This window comes from Orycteropus afer, unplaced genomic scaffold (genome assembly GCF_000298275.1).
Source record: "Orycteropus afer afer isolate SDZICR_OR568_19922 unplaced genomic scaffold, OryAfe1.0 scaffold00043, whole genome shotgun sequence".
In the NCBI taxonomy this organism is placed as follows: Eukaryota; Metazoa; Chordata; class Mammalia; order Tubulidentata; family Orycteropodidae; genus Orycteropus; species Orycteropus afer.
The window spans coordinates 4,404,518-4,426,561 of record NW_006921630.1 but is presented as its reverse complement, the minus strand read 5'-3'; the positions used below and the strand labels follow the sequence as shown (position 1 = coordinate 4,426,561).

General features: G+C 36.1%; 1 protein-coding gene across 1 annotated transcript in view; it reads right to left on the bottom strand.

Moving 5' to 3' along the window:
* RALGPS2 (Ral GEF with PH domain and SH3 binding motif 2) overlaps positions 1–22,044 on the bottom strand; it is a 156,626-nt gene that overhangs the window by 84,012 nt on the left and 50,570 nt on the right. The window contains exons 6-7 of the mRNA XM_007937615.1: positions 11,002–11,094; positions 7,319–7,445 (exon numbers count right to left, since the gene is read on the bottom strand). Coding sequence (XP_007935806.1) covers positions 7,319–7,445; positions 11,002–11,094 — 220 coding nt within the window. The remainder of the gene's footprint in view (positions 1–7,318; positions 7,446–11,001; positions 11,095–22,044) is intronic.

Below are 22,044 nucleotides of genomic sequence, written 5' to 3'. Positions count from 1 at the left end.
ACCCTACAGGACAGAGTAGGACTGTCTCATAGAGTTTCCAAGACTGAAATATTAATGGGAGCAGATCACCATGTCTTTTTCTCCCATGAAGCTGCTGATGAATTCTAATCACTAACCTCTCATGTTAGCCAAGTGCTTAACCACAATGCCACTATGGCTCCTTAAATTATTACTATACCCTAAAAAGCTTTCAGTTTTTTCATTTTAATGTCTGTGAAAGGTAACTAAGTAAGAAAAGAATGAGTCCACTAAAATTGCCATGACACTTCTCAAAAAAAGTCATCTAGAAATAAGCCCAGTTTTCAATTTTTGTCAGTAAATAATTATTAAATTGTAATCCTATAGAGTTTTAAGAAAGACTGAAAGAATAAACTAAAAATTTTAATCTAAATACAGATTCCCCAAAATATTAATGTAATTTATAGTGCTTTCTTTGAACTTTAAAAATAATGCATCTTTGTAACATGTAATTTCATTTCCCTGGCCTAAGTTTCTTTACCTATAAAATACAGATAGTAATGATATCTATACCTTATAAAATTATTGTTAAGCATTAATAATTCAAAAAGGAGCCCTGGTGGTGCAGTAGTTAAGTGGGCTGCTAACCAACAGCTTAGCAGTTCAAACCCACCTGCTGTTCCACTGGAAAAGATGAAGCAGTCTGCTATGGTGCAGTTGTACTCTGTTCTACAGGATCACTAGGAGTTGGAACTGACTCAATGGCAGTGGGTTTGGTTTTTTGGGTTATTAATAATTTATGCAAAGTGCAGTTTGGGCAATACAAGGGTAAGAGCCAAATAAATGTTGTTGTTGTTATGTGCCTTTGAGTTGGACCCGACTCATAGTGACCCCTCCTTGGGTTGCCGAGGCAGTATCACTATGGAAGTAGATTGCCCAACCTTCCTTCCGAGGAGTGGCTGGTGGATTTGAACCACCAGCCTTCTGGTTAGCAGTCAAGTGCCTTAGGCACTATGCTACCAGAGCTCCTGAATAAATGTTAATCATTAAAATTATTATTATTGGTTTGCTGTTAATATTTGCTGAAAACCAACCCCCCCCCCCAAAAAAAAAAACAATAGCAGAACTATCAACATTTGGAAACACAATTGAAAAAGCTATTGGAACTAAGGGAAAGCAATTCTGTTTATGATTAAAATACAGATATGTATACCTAGACTCTTCTTAAAAATATAAATATATATATAGGTAGGCTCTTAAAGCAATGAACATAGCAATGAAATCAATGCAACCCTACTTCCCCAGACTTTTGAGTCTTTGAGTGGTCTACGGTTCAGAAATATACCATATACTACTAAAGAATTTTAGAGGAATTTTAAATATATTTTTAAAATGAGGATAAAAAAAGAATATAAATGAGGTAATGGAAAATGGGGATGTAATTCTGGCTAAAGAAAAAGCTAGGGCTAGCTGCCATTTGGTCCAAGCTCATATCTCAGAATCCAACAGAAAATGACTAAACATGCTTTCCCGCTATTTTGGAATATAATATATAATCTAATCAGCAGAACAGGGTAAAGTAATTCATGTGTACATTAACTACAATTCAAACCAAAGAAAGGAAAATGGAATAAAAGCTGGCTCTTAAAACATTAAAAGCCAATGGCATTTTTTGACCATTAGGTATTTTTGAGATCAGTGTCAGAAAATCTATCAAGTAAAATTCCACTGATGGAGAAGAAAAATATGTCACAGGAATGTAGAAAGCCTAAGGCTTTGTTAGAAATGTAAATAAGAAGCCATTATTTTTTTAAAAATGCTTGTACATTTGTTAGAAGAAATTTTTAAAACTAATGGAACTACAGAGAGGTCTGGTAGCACAGTGGTTAAGGCATTCAGCTGCTGTTCTGGTTACCTAGTGCCGCTCTGACAAGAATATACTACAAATGGGATGGCTTGAACAAACAGGAGTTTATTCTTACAATTTGGAGGCTTCAAGTCCAAGTTCAAAGAGCCAGTCTCTAGGGGCTGGGTGAAAGCCCCTCAACCTTGGGCTTCAGCTCTACCTCCTGCTCCCGGCCCACTGGAGCTGAAGGCTTTTCTTCACACAGACAGCCACTGGCTGCTGAGACTGACAAGCCCAAGGTTGGCAAGTAAAAAGTCACAGTCCCAATGTTACCAAACCACAAAGCAGGCCATTAACTCAAGTCCATTGAAAGTTCCAAGGTCGGCAGAAAACGGCAGGATGCTGAACAACAACATGGCTATGTGCAGGGTTCAAGTGTGCCATAAGCTAGAGACCATTCCCAAAGCTGCTACTTATATATGGGAAGCAGACCACATACCCAAAGGCAGTTACTCACCTGCTCCCAGTAGCTTCCACCATGGAGTTGATTACCAGTCTCATCATGGGGAATACTACATCTAGCTGCCCAGCCACTCAACCAGGCCTAGTCAAGTTGACACACAACCTTAACTACCACAGTTGCTAACCAAAGGGTTGGCAGTTAGAGCCCACCAGCTGCTTCCTTAAAGATGTACAGCCTTGTAAACCCTATGGGGGCAGTTCTACTCTGTCTTATCAGGTCACCCTGAGTCGGAATCAACTGGATGGCAATGAGATTGTTGGTTTTCTTTTTTTTAAATGGAACTGTATTCTTGTGAGAGATCAGTATTCAACACTTCAATATAGGCAAAAAGCACTGAAAAAAGTAAGGATCAGATAAAATTCTGAAGATTGTTTAGGTTTGCTTTTAAAATTCCATCAACTGTGATGAGGATACCACTAACAATGCAAGGCGCAAGGCAACGGTATACATTTCTCCCATGACATAGAAAGGTTAGGAGAGATTATTCATGAGGTCCTCTAAGGAGCCCTGGTGGTGCAATGTTAAGCACTCAGCTTCTGACCGAAAGGTCAGCAGGTCAAACCCACCAGCTGCTCTGTGAAAGGAAGATGTGGCAGTCTGCTTGCATAAAGATTACAGCCTTGGAAACTCTAGAGGGCAATTCTACTCTGTCCTATAGGGTTGCTATGAGTCAGAATTGACTAGACAATAGTGATTTGGGGGGTTTCTTTTTGGTTATTCATGGGGTAATGATATCAACTTCAACCTTTGGTATTAGAGAGAGAAGTGCCATAAAAATAGGGACAAGGACCATTTTATTCTGTTCTATATATCTAGCACTAAGCATAATGCTTAGAAAACACTGGTTAGCTGGATGGCTGACAGAAAATTGGGGGTGGGTAGAAAATTGATGCCACACAAATGAATGTATTATATTTAAACAAAATTACTAGCTGTGTTACCCTGAGCTATTTATATATGTTACTGGAACAATGGAAAGAGCCGGAAAGAGATTACTTAATTAATTCAACCAACAAGTATTTATTAAATGCCTAATGGGATTTTAGATACTAAGGATAAAGCTTAAAACCAAGACAAATAAAAGGTTTATACTCGGCTAAGGCAGAGGCAGATTAATGAAAACATTATAGCAAGGGCAGTTTTACTCTTCTCAAAAAAAAAAAAAGTCCTATTATGGAAACCTGAGCTATTAAATTGAAAATTAAATGGGAAGAGGAGAGAAGACAGATCTCTCCGCAAGAGAGAAGGTGTTACATCTAGATACATCAGAACAGTGTACCTATATTTCCTTCAGAAAAGTTAGAGATTTTTGCAAAAACTTCTGTTACACTCTGCTTCTACTTAATAGGAAACAATTTACAAAACTGCAACAATTTACTAATTTCCATAGTTTTAAAAATATGCTCTTTCCCAGAAAACATCCTAAACTGGTCGCGCTACTGCATCTTCCCATTACATGAATAAAGTAGAAAAATGAAGCTAGAAAATGCATGAGAGAATATTTATCATGTTTCATACAACTATATTATTTTTGCACAGTGTTCTGTTTTTCTTTCTGCAGCAAAGCAAAACTTTCCATGCCAAATTCTTCAATAAACCCCTTAAGATTATTCTCCAATGACAAGAACAAATGAGTGCTGTTAATGATTTTCAGATTTAAAGCAGTAATTCTCATATAAAACAATTTTTTCCTTGAGATTTGCCAAACTATTTCTCTTCAGACAAATGTTTTTACCCTTATTCTAAGAATTTTTCAGTATATTGTCTAGGCTAACAAATTTTTACTTTGAATGCAAACCAACAGAAGAGATAACTTTTCAAGGGATGAGAGCTGAAAGTCAAGAAAATATTTTCTACTTCTCAAAATTTAATACACATGGCATTACAGATAAATCTGACATTATCAATCTAAGAGTTTTATCAGCATTTAAAACCTCACTCCTTCACAAAGAATAGTTAGTTTTGATCATTATTTCTAGGAGGGAAAACACCATTAGTTTGGAGCACATCTCTCGTTAAGAAACATGATCAATCTTTATCTTTTCTATGCGTACTACAGATTATTTTGGTTGCTATATTCTTTCCATAAGAACCTTTGCAGACCTAATGAACAAAGGGTAACATTACATAAACGCTTCAAGAGGGATAATTAAATAGAAGCCATCACTTTGCTTGATGAGTATTATTTTTCAAATGCCTTCAGGGAAAGCTCTGGCCTATCATATGAAAGCATCTTATAAATGCTGAAATTTTTAGCAATTGTACTAAGACTAGCTCCATACAAATGGGAAAGGATTCTGAAATCAAGGTAAGTGAAATTTAAAACCACCATCTTAATTCATTTAAAATTAGAACAAAATAACAAAAAAGTAAATGTTAATGGGACATAAGCTACTTCAAAATACTTCAGTATTGAAGAGCAAGGATAGAAAAGTGAACTAGCTGTCTACGATGTAAATCAAGCAGTCAAAAAGTTGTGTAAGAGATCTGCTTCTCATTTTCTTAGAAAAAGCACTTACGTTTTGATAGATTATAAATATTTAATTTCAAAGTCTGCTATGATACAAAACTCCACGTTTCTAGTTTTACGGAGCAGTGTAGAAAAATGCTATACTGATATAGTCATTGGTAGATTGAGTTAGGAAATAAAGATTGGGGGAATCAGGTTTAGATGAAAGAGGAAAAATGATGAATTTCCTTCTGGACATGTTGAATTGGAGTTACTGATAGGTAACTCAATCAATCAGTATTTGGTAGCTAAAATGCTACTAAACCAAAAACCAAACTCAAGGCTGTCAAGTCAGATCCAACTCACAGCAACCCCTCCTTGGGTTTCCAAGGCAGTAGCACTACGGAAATAAGATTGTCCACTGTTCCTTCTGACAAGTGGCTGGTGGGGTTCAACCGCCAGCCTTCTGGTTAGCAGTCAAATGCCTTAGGCACGCACTACCTAGGAATTAAGATGGTAACAAAGACATAGTCCCTGCCCTCATGAAACTTACAGCTGAGATGTCCAGCACACACCAAAAAATTAAATTCACTGCCATCAAGTCAATTCCGACTCATAGCGACCCTCTTTGGGTTTCCGAGGTGGAAGTAGATTGTCCAGTCTTCCTCCTGCAGACTGGCTGGTGGGTCTACATAGCTAAATATATAGGTCTGGTCTAGATTCAAGAGTCATCAGTTGATAAACGGGGAAAATATCTGAATGAGATCACCTCTAATGTATGTTTAGAGTAAGAAAGAAAGTGGACTGAGACTTTTAGAAGAAAACATTTAAGAGACAGAGAGGTCAATAAAAACAAAAACCAGAAATGTAAGAAAACAAACCAGGAGAGACAGGTGTTACTTGTGGAGAATTTAAAGAAGAAGAAATAACAACTGGTATCAAACTCTCATAAAATTAAGATGACTACTGAGTAATACCTACCACAACAAGCTTCAACTGGGAAGTCAGTGGTGACTGTATCACAGGGCTTTGAACCAGTTTATTCCAGTTCTACCACCTGCTGAAAATTTGCACTTCTACACCAGATACACTGAATCAGAACCTACATTTGAACAACATCCCCAGGTGATTCTTATATATACATAGTCACCTGGGGATCTTGTTCAAATGTGATTCTGATTCAGTTCATTTGGGGGTAAAAATGCAAACTCCTTTAAGCCAGACATTACAGAGTAAGGATTCAAAGTATTTTGTTATTTTCAACGTACAAGTATGGACTTTAGCTTGAGAAAAACATATTTCAATGAGAAGAAATGCAATCACAGAATTTGTACATTTTAAAATGTAAGTTTGCCAGGTATAACAGAAGCATGCAGATCAAGACTTCCCATTCCAGATCTGTCAATAACTAGGTCTCAGGACTATAAACCAGGTTTCTACCTTTCTGGACACTTGTTTTCTCACTTGTAACATACATGAATTAGAAGATGTCATATCTAGCCTTAAGAAGAACATGATTCTGGTCCTATGCTTATATAATCCACAGGTAAAGAGAACAAGGCTCAAAAAGATAATTAAAAAACTTGTAAAGTTACTAACATACAGGCATTTTGGAATTGAAGTTTGTCAATTCTCAATCTAATGTTCTTTACACTATTAAAAAAGTTTATATTCTTGTGGAGTGTGAAGATATGGTTATACTAAAATTCCTCCTCTGCTCCTTAGTTTTAAAAAACTAACATTTTAAAGTATGGGCACAGCCAAGTTACAGTAAACAGCTGAAAAAATACAAAATATCTTTCTCCTATTGTAGTTTGGAGCCTATCTGATGGAGTCATGCTTACAATAGTCCTGGGTTTTTTGTTTGTTTGTTTTTTAAACCAAAGAAACAGGACACAATATTCTGGTATGTAGTAGCCATTAACTAGGATGTGCTTAGGGGAATTCTGCCTTCACCAAAAGGTTTACAACATGTCCCTATTCCCACTATAAGATACACAGTAAAGAAATAAAATCTTAGTCAAATGATACACAACAGAATTGTTTGTCTCAGCAATAAGCTAAATTTCCACAGCTAAACAACTTAATTTCATCCAGGAACACAGTAGCACCACATTCACAGAGACTGCTCTTCATAACGCATACTAAAACATCTGCAGCTTTACAAATAAGCCACATTGCTCAAAGTAAATTCAACAAAGCATTTGAATCAATTTCTTTAGTTAAAAAATATTTTATAGTATTACATTTCATTACAAACTATTGTTTCATTCTTTTAAAAGCATTACTAAACAGCTACAATATATATGGAAAATAATATAAAAAATTTTAAGGGCAAAAGGCTAATTTAATATGAAAATACATTTTCCCCCCCCAGGTAATAAGGTAACAGCTTACTGCGGCCTATGTTCTCAGGTTAACAATTTCTCAGTAAGTTACTTAAAGTACAGATACTTAAACAAAATATCTTGAATGTTGGATAAGTTAGTGATTAAGTCAGAGCAACAACTAGGCATAACGAATACACAATGACATAACTCACCTAAATAGGGAATGCAAGGTGTCATCTTTAAGCTACTTATATAATCTCTGAGCCTTTTGTAGTTATCTTCTTTACTCATTACATATTCTAATTTTTCAAAGGTAGTTTTGTCTTTTCGACTTAATAACTAAAACAAAAAAAGAAACCAAACAAACAGAAAAGTATATGTTATTATTTACAAATCCCATTTTATAGAAGCAAAGATATTTCTCCTGATTTAAAGTTACATTTACTGTGACCCTGAATTTTAACTTCTAAATTATACCTTCTTTAATTATATTTCAATAGTATAATAAAAATAAAATCAGGCCACTTAAAATAATAAGCCAAATTTTTTATTTGTAAAATATATTATCTTTGTATGTATGTAAAATTATTAACTTATTATGTAGTAAATTACATTATTTCTCATCTTTACTATTTTAGATGGTTAAGCAATTTTTCTTAATCATTTTCATAATTTGAAAGAATTATATATCCATATTCAGCTCCAACACCCAAATATTTTAATTGACTGTTCCCTGCTCCTTCAAAGATAAAGATCATTCCTGTATGATCATTAGGAAGTAGCAACGTTGCTTGATAAATCTAATCATGGATGGTCCTACACAAACTGCAAAGCCCAGTGATTCCCTATACTTTTGGACTCCTGACAACACTTTTTCTCCTTGATTTCCTTGATCAATGTTACACTGTATACAGTTGAACAACCAAATGAGATAATTAAAATGTTATTGTTTTAAGAGGCTTCAGGGAGAGATTTTCAATCCCTTTGAGGTCTCTAGGGATAACCAAGGGGATTAAAAGAAATGCAAGTTTAGGAGTCACCCACAATGATACTACGGAATGATAATCAAAAATTCAAGAAATGGTTACTGAATCATCCCAAAGACTTTGAGAAAAACTATTTTTTCTTTAAATATATGAAACTAGTATTTCAAATCCTACTATATTTATTGTCCTAAAATATTGGTACTATTTTTATAGCAGGCAAAACACTCCCAATTATAAAACTGTAAATTCTCCCAGGATGTTAACAGAAAAGTTTCAGGATTCAAGATGAGGACACTGAGTCAAAGGTGATCATATGGTTAGTAAACAGTACGGCATACTAACAACAGCACTCATTCACTCACTCACAAAGATGTCATGTCCTGGCTTTTCAGGGTCCCATAGTTTGGTTCAGGAGCTGAAGATGGGAGCTCTGGTAGCATAGTGGCTAAGGCACTTGACTGCTAACCAGAAGGCTGGCGGTTCAAACCCACCAGCCACTCCTCAGAAGGAAGGTTGGGAAATCCTACTTCCGTAGTGATACTGCCTTGGAAACCCAAGGAGGGGTCACTATGAGTCGGGTCCGACTCAACGGCATATAACAACAACAACAACAACCACCTAATTTACTACTCTTTCCAGCATTACAAGTAATACAGCTGGGATTTATGTTAGAAAGTTATTTCTGTAAACTCCAAGATGCAGATTCTCTTCAGACAATTTCTATCAGAAAAATGTCTGAACATTATCCCTTCCTTTTCAAAGCATGATTTGCTTTAATATTTTAAGACAGATACTGTATGATCTGAAACTGTGGTTTCAATATCTTCCCCTGCTGCCCACCCCTCTTCACCACACACAGTATTCTCAAGTCAATCTTTGCTTGCTACCTGTACCATATTATTTTGCATATAACATGCCCATGTGCATAAGAAACTAACACACGAGGAGGCTGTGTGGTTTGCAAAAAATGTATAATGTGTGTTTACTGAGGAAAAAAAATACTGTTAAGATTAACCATTCCTTTCTATTTGTCTTTTTCTGTTTGCTTTGTAAGAGTTTTTCATAAATCCTGGATATAAAGTTTTGATCAGTTACATTACCAACCCCTACTCTGTGGCCTCTTTTTAATTATTTTAAAGATATTTTTTGATAAACAAATTCTTATTTTAATGTGGCAAAACTTTTCTTTCATTGTCTGATCTTTCTGTATCTTATCTAAAAAATCCTTACCCAACCAAAGCTGAAAATCTATTCATGTCAAGCCAGGCAGATATTTACATATATTTTTCTTCTACTCCCAAATCACTTCATCAACATTGGTCACCCTGCTATCTGAACATATCTGGGCCTTTGCTATCCACTATGCTTGGAATTCCCCTCTCTCAGATATCCATGCCACTGGTTCCCTCACTTTCTGCAGGTCTTTACCCAGGTGTCACTTATCAGAGATTCTATTATCACGTTATATAAAATAGTACTGCCCTTATTTCCTTTCTATCCCATTTATTCTGCTTTATTTTTCTTCAGGTCTTTGTCACTATTTATGATAGACAATATGACTTTGTATCATTCACTACTGTATGCCACACAATTGAACAGTGCCTGGTGTAGTGTGGAGTATTTAAAAACTGAATACAAACCCCAAAAGTTTTATTCAGATTAATAACAGAGCTGTTATCAAATTAAAAAAAATATATTTTTCATGCTAATATTTGAGGAAAACAAGGTAAATATCTTCAAGGAAAATAAAAATTAAGGAAATTGTATCTCATTTCTAAACCATAGGCTATATCAGAATATAATTCTTTTCCCTAAAACTTTAAAGATGGAATTCTTAACTGTACAATCATTTCCATTCTCCCATGAAATTCAGCTTTTAAGGAAAAAGGATAAGGCCATCATCATTAAAAAGCACTTTTAAAGTAGGGAAAGCTTTCACCCAGGTGTTCCTAAAATACAAATGAAATGTAAAAAGGATCAATAGCTCTTCCACACTAACATTTTTTCAATATAGAAATCTACTCTGGTTTTCATGAGAAACACCTGTCTCTTCACATATTATGGAAAATGAAAGCAGCACTAGGAACCAGAAAACAAATCTGTATTTTAGTAGTGAAAGGAAAAAGAAGTTTTAAAAAGTCAGTCTTTAAGAACACACTAACCCTTCTCACAAAATGTCTCAATACAAAATCATTTCTCCCTAACATTAAGGAATATCATTAAATATGAACAAATATAGTTGAATGTAAAATTTTACTTACATAAAACCTAAATGAAAAATACGTGGAAAGCCTAAGACCAGTATCATGTCACTCAAATATAATTACACATTTGCAGAAGTCAGAATTCACACTGTGACCTTGTCAATAATCGAGCCAAATATGATAAATATAACAATATCAGAATATACAGCAACATTACACAATGTCATGTTAACTATCAGATTTTCAATTAATCCAAAGGAAAATACCTAAAAGGTTTACTAACTAAAATTTACTGGAAATCTAAATCAGTAAAAAATTTTTGGAAACTTATGATTTAGAACTTCCTCAAACTTTGCAAAAGCATAATCTTTACATGGCTAAATTTTTTTTTTTTTTGTATTCATGATTTTTCCATCATTGAATATGAAACACTGTGCTGTCAATAAGATGTTTAAAGACGTTCTACAAAAATGATTTTCCAAAGAGCAGAGACCAAGTCCCAAATAATCTGTCCAAACATTCACCTGACAAACCACGTAAGAAAAGAAAATGTAGTTTTCAAAGACAAGGGCATAAAATAATTAAAAAATCCTTTTTTTTTTATGATCATATTAACCTTACTTAAAAAAAAATACAAAAGAAAAAACTAACTCTTTACTTCCAACAGGAAGTCTAACCTTTCATTAATTTAGGAATATTACTCACCGCCCATGTTTTAGTCAACCTGAAAATTGGGGCACTCTGTAAGCCAGAAACCACTGCCATCAGTGCATGGAGGTTATTCAGCTCATACAATTTCTGAAGATTTTTGAAAAAGGGAGAAGAGATGAAAAATAAACAGCACGAATACAAAAAACAGAATTACATAATTCATGTGATATACAAAAATTTATTCCAGTGTATTCAATACTCAAGTGTCAAAACCAAAGCTATAAAACTTTTAAGGATAATATATTTGATTAAAGGACTGTTATTTTATTTTTTCAAAGGTTAGGGTAAGATTTCTTTAATGAGATAGTCTAAGATAAAAAGCAAGCACTGGGTTATATCAATTTAACTACTGTTGTTGTTGTTGTTGTTATGTGCCGTTGAGTCAGACCCGACTCATAGCGACCCCTCCTTGGATTTCCGAGGCATTATCACTACGGAAGTAGACTGCCCAACCTTCTTCCGAGGAGTGTCTGGTGGGTTTGAACCGCCAGCCTTCTGGTTAGCAGTCAAGTGCCTTAGCCACTACGCTACCAGAGCTCCTCAATTTAACTACAGTATGTCAAAATTAAAAATGTCTATATCAAAAGAAACATGAAAATAGTGATAAGACAAGCCATAAATAGGAAGATGTATGCAAAGGATGTAACAGAAAACTAGTACTAGAATTATATATATAAACTTCCAAGATCAATAAAAGACCAACACTGCAATTATTTCAGGTATTTCATGAGAGAAAAGCTAGACAGCCAAGATAGAAAAGATGTTAACAGTCATCAGAGCCAATGCAAGGCTAAAATGTGATATATTTAACATCAACCAGGATTGGCAATGAAAAATTTTGACAATATCAAGTGGTAACAAGTATGCAGAACACCTAGTACCTTGATACACTGCTGGTGGGAGCATCTATTAGTACAACTAACAGTATGGAAATCAGAGAGATGAGCATAATTCTGTAACTCAGCAGTTCTACTCCCAGTATGAATTCTGTATTTCTAGCGCTTCAAAGCTGACATGAGCACCAAGAGATGAATAATGAGAATGCTGAAAGTGATAGTGTTCATAACAGTAAAAATCAGGATACTACCCAAACTGCAGTATATTGAATAAATTGTGGTATATGCAAACAAAAGAATATTCAACAACAAAGCGACACCCAACCACACGTACAAATCTCAGTAACACTTGAATTTAAAAAAACAAATTATAACAGTATAAAATATGGAATAATTTCATTTAAAGAAAGGTCAAAAACTTTCATATAAAACTTTTTTTTTTTTTTGTTTAACGATAAAATAAAACAATGAAAGAAGAGAAAGACCTGAATATGGAGGGCTCTAGAGCACCAGAATAGAGGGATTTAAGAGACAGTGATCAAAAAACAAAACAAAACAATTATGTGTAGTGCTTGGAATGAAAGCAGGAGCTGTCAAAAATAATTCTAAAGCTAAATCTGAGCCAGCATTTAATTACTATTTGATTAGGAGGATAATGATAACTTTGATAAGAAAACTGTGGGAGTTATGCATAGAATATACATTTTTAACAAAACTAACCAACATGAAAAACAAATTCAGGATCTATGGAGAAAAGTCATGAATTTCTATTAGATAAAAACCAGTATCTATCTACCCTATCAAAAACAATGTTTAAAACATTTTTTGACACTTGTACGGAATACAAAATTTTTAGAAAGGCTAACTCTGCCACCTAGTGTCGCAGAATTTGTTAGAATATAACTGCTCTCATGTGTTCAAGGAAAATATAAAAGTTCTGATACAAAAATCATAAACATGTACCAGGAGTGAGAGGGGAGGGAAGGGAACACTGCAAACATAATAATAATAATAATAAACATGGTATCCTCATTTTATTCTATTTTCCTTCATTCACAGATATACTAAATTAAATATTACAAGAGTAATGAGGAACTTGGCTACAATTACCAAATTTCTTGCAACTTTAACATAAATTTAGAGCTGTCACAGGTTTTAATAACATCTTGGTATCCTCTTGTGCCATATCCTTTTCCATCCTCCTCTCTAAATTCTCGCTATCCTTGAAAATCATGCTCCATTTTTCATGCTGTCATTTATTATCCATGCGAAACAATAAGTACTCAAATAACAAACCTGATTAATGTCTATACTTAAAAATAAAGTGTAATCATTCTCCTCATGGCTGGCAGAGTGATCTATTTCAAAAGCAAGTAACTGACCGTTAATTGTACTTAATCCTTTTATTTAAATGTTTATTGTGATTTGGGTGAAAGTTTACAGAGCAAATTCATTTTCCATACAGCAGCTCACATATACCTTGTGTCATAGCACTGACTTCTATTTCCCACAATGCAATAGCTCTCCTTCTACTTCCTCCCCATAGCTGCCTCTTCCCTGTCTGTGTTCTTCCCTCCCAAGCACTCTTGCCCCCCTCCCCCACTCCCCCAGCTGTCTCCCTGTGCATACACAGCCTTTCTATTCTCCCATGGTTGATCTCACAAGGAGTGTATCTACCTAATGTAAATATTCAGCTCATATGCCTGTGTTTTGTTTGCCTGGAAGCCACAGGAGTGGGTTCAATTTCAGACCTGAAGGAAAGCTAGGGGCCACAGTCTCAGGGGTTTCACCAGGCTCTATCAGACCAGCAAACTTGGTCCTTTCTTTTTTTAAAATGTTTTTGAGTTTTGTTCCACATTGTTCTCCCACTCTATCCAGGATCTCCTACATAGATCCCCCTCAAGTGGCTGACAGTGGTAGCTGGGCACCATCTAGTTCTTCTGGTCTCATAGTCATATAGGCTGAGGATCACATGGTCTACCAGTCCCCTGGATTAATTGTTTCCATGGGTCTTTGGTTTTCATCATTCTTCTCTGCGCTGGACGAGGGTAGACCTGTTGATCTAGATGCCCGCTTGCAAGCTTTTAAGATTGCAGTTGCTATTCACCAAAGGAGGATGTGGAACAATGTTTCTGTGTAGTATGTTACTCCAATCGAGCTTGATGTCCCCTGCAACCATGATCCTGAGCCCACAGGTCCAACTACTAGCTCCCTCTGGGAAGCTGGCTGTGGCCAAGAAGTGACTACAACTTTGCCCTTGTCAGCTCTACTATATACCTGGATATTCTTACAAAACACACAAATACACTTGTAGAAACATTTGTCTGCAAACCTTATACATGAACATGGGCACACTCCCTCCTGCCTACATATACCTGATCATTCAGCCTGTCCACCCATCTATCCACCCATAGATTAATGTTTGCTATCACTAACAATGCAGTACTGTATGTGCAAAATGGTTCATCTTTGTTGTTTATACCTCCCGTGCATCTCTCTTTGTCTTCTTCTTCCTCAATGCCACTGTGTTGATCACTCACATTTGGTACATTGCCCTTCCTGTCTCCCAAATCAATACTTGTCTCTACCTATGTAGATGTGTTCCCTCACCTCCCCTTCCACCTCTGGTAACCAACAAAGAAAGTTTCCTTCTATATAGAAACCTTTCCTTGACTTTTTATAATAATGAACTAATACTGTATTTGTTCTTCTGTGATCAACTTATTTCACTCAGCACAATGTCCTCCAAGTTCATCCACATTATGCGGTGTTTTGCAGATTCTACATTATTCTTTAGGGTTGCATAGTATTCCATTGTGTGTATGTACCATGGTTTAGTTAACCATTCTTCTGTTCATGGGCACCTAGGTTATTTCTATTTCTTCTACTATTGTAAATAGTGCTGTGATCAACATGGGCATGCATATATCTGTTCTTGTCCTGGCTCTCACTTCTTTAGGATATATACCTAGTAATGGGATTGGTGGGTCAAACGGTATTTCTAATTTCAACTTTTTAAGGAATCGCCATACTGCTTTCCACAGTGGCTGTATCATTTGACAGTCCAACCAGCAGTGTATGGAAGTCTCAATCTCTCCACACCCCCACCAGCATTTATTTTCTGTCCTGTTGAACTTTGCTACTAGTGCTGGAGCAAGATGGCATCTCAATGTTTTGATTTGCATCTCTCTAATGGCTAATGATCGCATATATTTCTTCATGAGTTTGTTGGCTGCCTGAATATTCTCTTTGGTGAAGTGTCTATTCATGTCTTTTGCCCATTTTTTAATTGGATTATTTGTCTTGTTGTTATTGAGGTGTTGGGAGTTTTCTATAAATTCTAGAGATAAGTCCCTTGTCAGATATGTTGTGGCCAAGTATTTTTTCCAATCTGTAGGTTCTCTCTTTACTCTTTTGGAGAAGTCTTTGGAAGCACAAAAATACTTAATTTTTAGAAGGTCCCATTCATCTTAGTTTATCTTCTGCTGTTTGTGCATTTTGGGTTATGCTTGAATAGTCTACTAATGCCATATATTAAAACCAAAAAACTCACTGCCACTGAGTTGATTCAACTCAGAATGACCCCTCCTTGGGTTTCCAAGGCGGTATCTCTATAGAATTAGACTGCCCAATTGTCCTTCCGAGGAGTGGCTGATGAGTTTGAACTGCCAGCCTTCTGGTTAGCAGTCAAATGCTTTAGGCACTAGGGCTCCTAAATTTGCCCCTATTTTTTCCTTGAGGAAATTCATAGTTTTAGATTTCACATTTAAGTCTTTGATCCATCTGGAGTTAGTTTTTATATATGGTGTGAGGTACAGATCTTGTTCCATTTTTCTGCAAATAGAAATCCAGTTATGCCAGCATTATTTGTAAAACAGACAATCTCTTCCCCATTTAATGGATTTTAGCCCTTTGTCAAAGATCAGCTGACCATAGGTCAAACGAATCTATTTCTGGGTTCTCAATTCTATTCCATGGTCTATTATGTGTCTGTTGTTGTACCAATTTTTGGTTTTGACTACTGTGGCTGGATAGTAGGTTTTGAGATCCGGAAGTGTAAGAACTCCTACTTTGTTCTTCTTCTTCAACAGTGCTTTGGTTATCCGAGGTCTCTTTCCTTTCCATATAAAATTAGTGATTGGTTTTTCCATATCCTTAAAGTATGTTGATGGGATCTGGACTGGGATTGCATTGAATGTATAGATTGCTTTGGGTGGTTGTTGTTGTTATGTGCTGTCGAGTCAGACCTGACTCATAATGATGTCTCCTAGGGTTTCTGAGGCAGTAGATTGCCCCATCTTCCTTCCAAGGAGTGGCTGGTGGGTTTGAACCACCAGCCTCCTGGTTAGCAGTCAAGTGCCTAACACACTAGGACCTGGATTGGGATTGCACTGAATATATGGATTGCTTTGGGTAGAACTGACATTTTCACAATGTTTGATCTTCCTATCCATGAGCAGGGTATGTTTTTCCATTTATGTAGATCTCTTAATGGTTTCCTGAAGTAGTATTTTGTAGTTTTCTTTGTATAGGTCTTCTGTGTCCCTGGTAAAATTTATTCCCAACTATTTTATTTTTTTGGTAGCTACTGTAAATGGTATTGATTTCCTTATTTCTTCTTCAGTAATCTCTTTGCTGGTGTGGAGGAATCCAACTGATTTCTGGTTGTTGGTCTTGTATCCTGCCACAATGCTAAATCTCTCAATTAGTTCCAGTAGTTTTTTTTTTTTTTTTTGAATATAAGTGGTGATAGAGGGCATCCTTGTCTGGTTCCTGTTCACAAGGGGTATGGTTTCAGTCTCTTTCCATTGTCCATTGAGAATAATGTTGGTTGTTGGTTTTGCATATATGTAAAATTAATTTGAAGAATGTTTCTTCTATTCCTATTTTGCTGAGAGTTTTGATCACACGGCTCTTTTCCTTTATTTACGTGGTACATAACGTTGATTGTTTTTCTAATGTTGAACCATCCTCACATACCTGGTATGAACTCCACTTGGTCATAATGTATTATTTTTGGGATATGTTGTTGGAGTCTATTGGCTAGGATTTTGTTGAAGATTTTTGCATCTATATTCACAAGGGATATTGGTTTATAGTTTTCCTTTTGAGTGGTGTCTTCGCCTGGTTTTGGTATCAAGGTTATGCTTGCTTCATAAGATCAATTTGGGAGCATTCCATCCTTTTCTAAGTTCTGGAACAGTTTGAGTAGGACTGCTGTCAGTTCTTCTCTGAACGTCTGGTAGAATTCTCCAGTGAAACCGTCTGGGCCAGGACTTTTTTTTGTTGGTAATTTTTAATGATCTCTTCAATTTCTTCTTTTGTTATGGGTCTGTTGAACTTTTCCAACTTAGTCTGTGTTAGTTTTGGTAAGTAGTGCATTTCTAGAAATCTGTCCATTCCTTGTAGATTTTCAAATTTGCTGGAGTACAGTTCTTCATAGTATCCTGATATTACCCTTTTTATTTCAGTTGGTTCTGTTATGATTGCCATGCAATTTGTTTCTTATTTGTGTTATTTGTATTCTCTCCCTCTTTTCCTTATAAAATTTGCCAGGAGATTGTCATTTTTATTAATCTTTTCCAAAAAACCAACTTCTAGTCTTGTTGACTAGAACCAAAAGGGAAGAACACGCTCAGCATTTCTCAAGCTGAAAGAACAGAGGAAAAAATTCAAGCCTCGAATTGCAATACTGAAGATTCCATGAGCAATAATGTTCAGTCATGCAGGAAACATCAAAAGATGACAGATGGAATATACAAAGTCACTATACCAAAAAGAACTGGTAGATGATCATCAATTTCAGCAGATGGCATGTAACCAAGAACCAACTGTACTGAAGGAAGAAGTCAAAGCTGCACTGAAGATACTGGTGAACAATAAGGCTCCGGAACTGATGGAATACCCACTGAGATATTTCAACAAACAGATTCTACACCTCTGGCACTCACTCGGTTTTGCCAAAAGATTTAGAAGACAACTACATGGTCAACTGACTGGAAGAGATCAATATTTGTACCCATTCCAAAGAAAGTGGATTCCACAGAATGTAGAAATTACTGAACAATATCACTGATATCACATGCAAGTAAAATCTTATTGAAGATAATTCAAAAACGGTTGCAGCAGTATATTGACAGAGACCTTCCAAAAATGCAAGCTGGATTCAGAAGGGGACATGGAGTGCAGGATATCATAGCTGATGTCAGATGGATCTTGGGTGAAAGCAAAGAATACCAGAAAGATGTTTACTTGTGTTTCACTGACTATGCAAAATCATTTGATTATGTGGATCATAACAAATTGTGGTAACACTGAGAACAGGAATTCCAGAACATTTGATTGTGCTCATGAGGAACCTGTCCATAGACCAGGAGGCTGTCATTCAAACAGAGCAAAGGGATAGTGCATGGTTTAAAATCAGGAAGGGACTGCATCAGGGTTGTATCCTTTCACCATACTCATTCAATCTGTATGCTGAGAAAGTAATCTGAGAAGCTGGACTACATGAAGAACGTGGCATCAGTACCGGAGGAAGATTTATAAACAACCCGAGATACGCAGATGACACAACTTTGCTTGCTGAAAGTGAGGATGACTTGGAGCACTTACTGATGAAGATTAAAGACTACAATCTGCAGTATGGATAACACCTCAATATAAGGAAAACAAAAATCCTCACAACTGGACCAATAAGCAGCAGTTCAATAGGTGGAGAAAAGACTGAAGTTGTCAAAGTCTTCATAGTACTTGGTTCTACAATAAATACCAACGGAAACAGCAGTCAAGACAACAAAAGATGTATTGCATTGGGGAAATCTGTTGCAAAAGACCTCTTTCAAGTGCTGAAGAGCAAAGATGTCTCCTCAAAGTCAGACTAAGATACACCTAACCCAAGCCATGGTATTTTCAATCGCATCATATGCATGTGAGAGCTGGACAATGAATAAGGAAGATCAAAGAATAGTTGGTGGTTTTGAGTTATGGTGTTGGTGAAGAATGATGAAAATACTGTGGCCTGCTAAAAGAACTAAATCAGTCCTGGAAGAAGTGCAACCAGAATGCTTCTTGGAAGCGAGAATGGCCAGGCTTCATTTCACCTACTTTGGTCATGCTGTCATGACCAAAGACTTTGGAGAAGGATGTCATGCTTGGTAAAGTGGAGTGTCGATATAAGAAGGAAGGCCTTCAACAAGGTGGTCTAACATGGTGGCTGCGGTGATGGGCTCAGGTATAGTAGGCATCATGAGGCTGGCACAGGACTGGGCAGTGTTTCTTTCTGCTGTACATAAGGTCACTATGAGTCAGAGATGATTCGACGGCCCATAACAACAACAACAGCCTTGCTGATTTTTTTCTATTGTCTATTTTCTGTTTCACTTATTTCTGTGCAAATCTTTATTATTTCTTTCCTTCTGCTGACTATGCTTTTCTTTTTCTAATTGTTGAAGATGCTGGTTTAAGGTGTTGATTTTAGCTCTTTCTTCTATATTGATGTATGCATTTATTGCTATAAATTGGCCTCGGCTCACTGCTTTTGCTGTGTTCCAAAGATTTTGGTACACTGTGTTTTCATTCATGGAATTTTTAAATTTCATTTTATTTTTTTCTATTATGCAGTCATTTTCAAGGAAGGTGTTATTCAGTTTCCATGACTTTGCTCTTTTTCTGTTGATCTTCCTATGTTGATTTCTAATTTTACAGTATTGTGATCTCAGAAAATACTCTGCAGTATTTCAATGTTTTTAAATTTATTGAGGCCTATTGCTTCTCAGCCTTTTGGCTAAGATCAAGTGTAAATTTATTGAGGCTTGCTTTATGGCCTAACATATGGTCTATCATGGAGAATGTTGCATGTACACTGGAAAAAATGCATATTGTGCTGTTGTTGGGTGAAGTGCTCTGTAGATGTCTGTAAGATCAAGTCGGTGGACTGTATTGTTTAGCTCTTCTGCATCTTTGTTGAGTTTCTTTCCAGTTATTCCATCTTTCAATGAAAGTGGTGTATTAAAGTCTCCTATTATGACTGTGGAGTCATCCGTTTATCTTTTCACTTCTGTTAGAGTCTGATTTATGTATTTTGGGGATCTTTCAGCAGGTCCATAATACCTATTATGGTTATATCTTATTATTCAATTGATCCTTTAATCATTATATAACATCTTTCCTTGTCTCTTATAGTGGTTTTTGTCTTAAAGTCAATTTTATCAGAAATTAATATTGCCACTTCTGCTCTTTTTTGGTTGCCATTTGCTTGATACATCTTTTTCCAGCCTTTGATTTTTAGTCTATTTTTCTCTTTATCTCTAAAGCGTGTCTCTTGTAGACTGCATGTTGATGGGTTATGTTTTCTTATTCAGTCTGCAACTCTGTCTCTTGAGTGGTGCATTTAATCCATTGATATTCAGTGTAATTATCAACAAGTATGAATTGGTTGCTGTCATTTTGTTATGTGTTATTTTGTAGTGTTCCTGGTTTCTTTGTTCCATATAATTTTCTGTGCTGAGCTCATTATGTTTATGAATCGTATTGTCATTTCCTTTGTTGCTGTTGTTTTAGTATTTGATAAATATTTGTGCTTGTCCTCTTTTTTATTGTGATATGAAGGTTTATCATTTTTCTTTGAGGTTACCCTGTGATTTATAATTTTCTCCCCAACGTTAGAACAGTCCATCTATCTTGCAACTCTCTTGACTTTCTCACCATTTAGAAGTTCTGTAACTAACACTTATTTTCCCCCTCTTTTTGGTTTGTAGTTGTCCTCATTTGCCAATTGATGTCTCTGGTTCCTGGTTAACAATCTTGTAAGCTTATTTTACTTTGGATACTTCCGTAACTGGGTTGGTTTCTGGGTTATGTCATCATGTGTATTAATGGTTGGTTGTTGTTTGCTGTTATTGGTTCTCTGTCCAAAGAACTCCCTTTTGTATCTCTTGTAAGGCTAGTCTGGTTTTAAAAAATTCCCTTAATTTCTGCTTATCTGGAAATGTCCTAATTTCACCATCATATTTGAGGGACAATTTTGCTGGGTATATAATTCTTGGTTGGAAATTTTCTTTTCAGGGTTTTATATATATCATCCTGTTGCCTTCTTGCCTGCATGGTTTTCTGCTGAGAAATCAGAACTTAGTCTTATTCGTTGTTCTTCGTAGGTAACTTTTTGTTTTTGTTGTGTTGCTTTTAGGATTCTTTGTCTTTGGTTTTGGTGAGTTTGATGATGATATGTCTTGGTGATTTTCTTTTCGGATCTATCCTGTTTGGGGTTCAGTGGACTTCCTGAATGGATATATTATCATCTTTCATCATATCAGGAAGTTCTCTTCCAACAAATCCTCTGTGGTTTTATTTTTCTCTTCCTGTTCTGGAATTCTGATTACCCGCAGGTAAAACACTTTTTGATGGTATCCCACATGAATCTTAGGCTTTCTTCATTTTGCTTTCATCTTTCTTCTGAAATTGTTCTAGGGTTCTGACTCTGTTTTCCTTAATTTTGGCATTGTTTTCCTTGATCTGTCTCTCAATTCATTGAAGGTAGCTAAATATAATTCTTTTGAATTTCTTATCAGGGAGTTCCAATGCTGCTTATTCTTCAGGGATGTGTTCTGGGTCTGTATCCTGCTCCCTTGTTTCTACCACTTTATCTTGCTCCTTTGTGTGGGCTGTGATGGTCTGTTGTCTCCGAGACATTGTGATTTGTTGTATTTATATTTAATTGGTGATTATATGTTGGAGTGATTCATCCAAGATTTTCGTTTTCTTTGGGTTTTTTTAAAATGTACCTGAGTAAACAGGGTACTGTGCTCTTCTATTTGCTAGTTGGCAGCACTGATGCACTCACCACCTGTCTCCTGGTGGGTGTGATAGGGAATGAGAGTGGCTGCACAGGTCTCCGTTAACTGTTTGTGAAGGGCTGTTAAGGGTGAGTCAACCTCTTACTGGTGGTCATGTATCGTTGATCACTTGGTGTTAGAAGGAAGTGGTGGCCCTTACTCAGTAAGTGAAGCTGCAAGAGGTGCAGGTAAGGTTGGTTTGTATGGGCACAGTTGCAGTCTCCCACTCAGACAAAAACAACAATTGAAAAACCACAAAAACAAGTTAAAGCAAAAGAACAAAAGACATGTACCGCATAAATGCACAGGTACAATCACCAAAGAGAAAAGAGGAAAGGCAATAATGAGAAAAAATATTTAAAGAAATACTT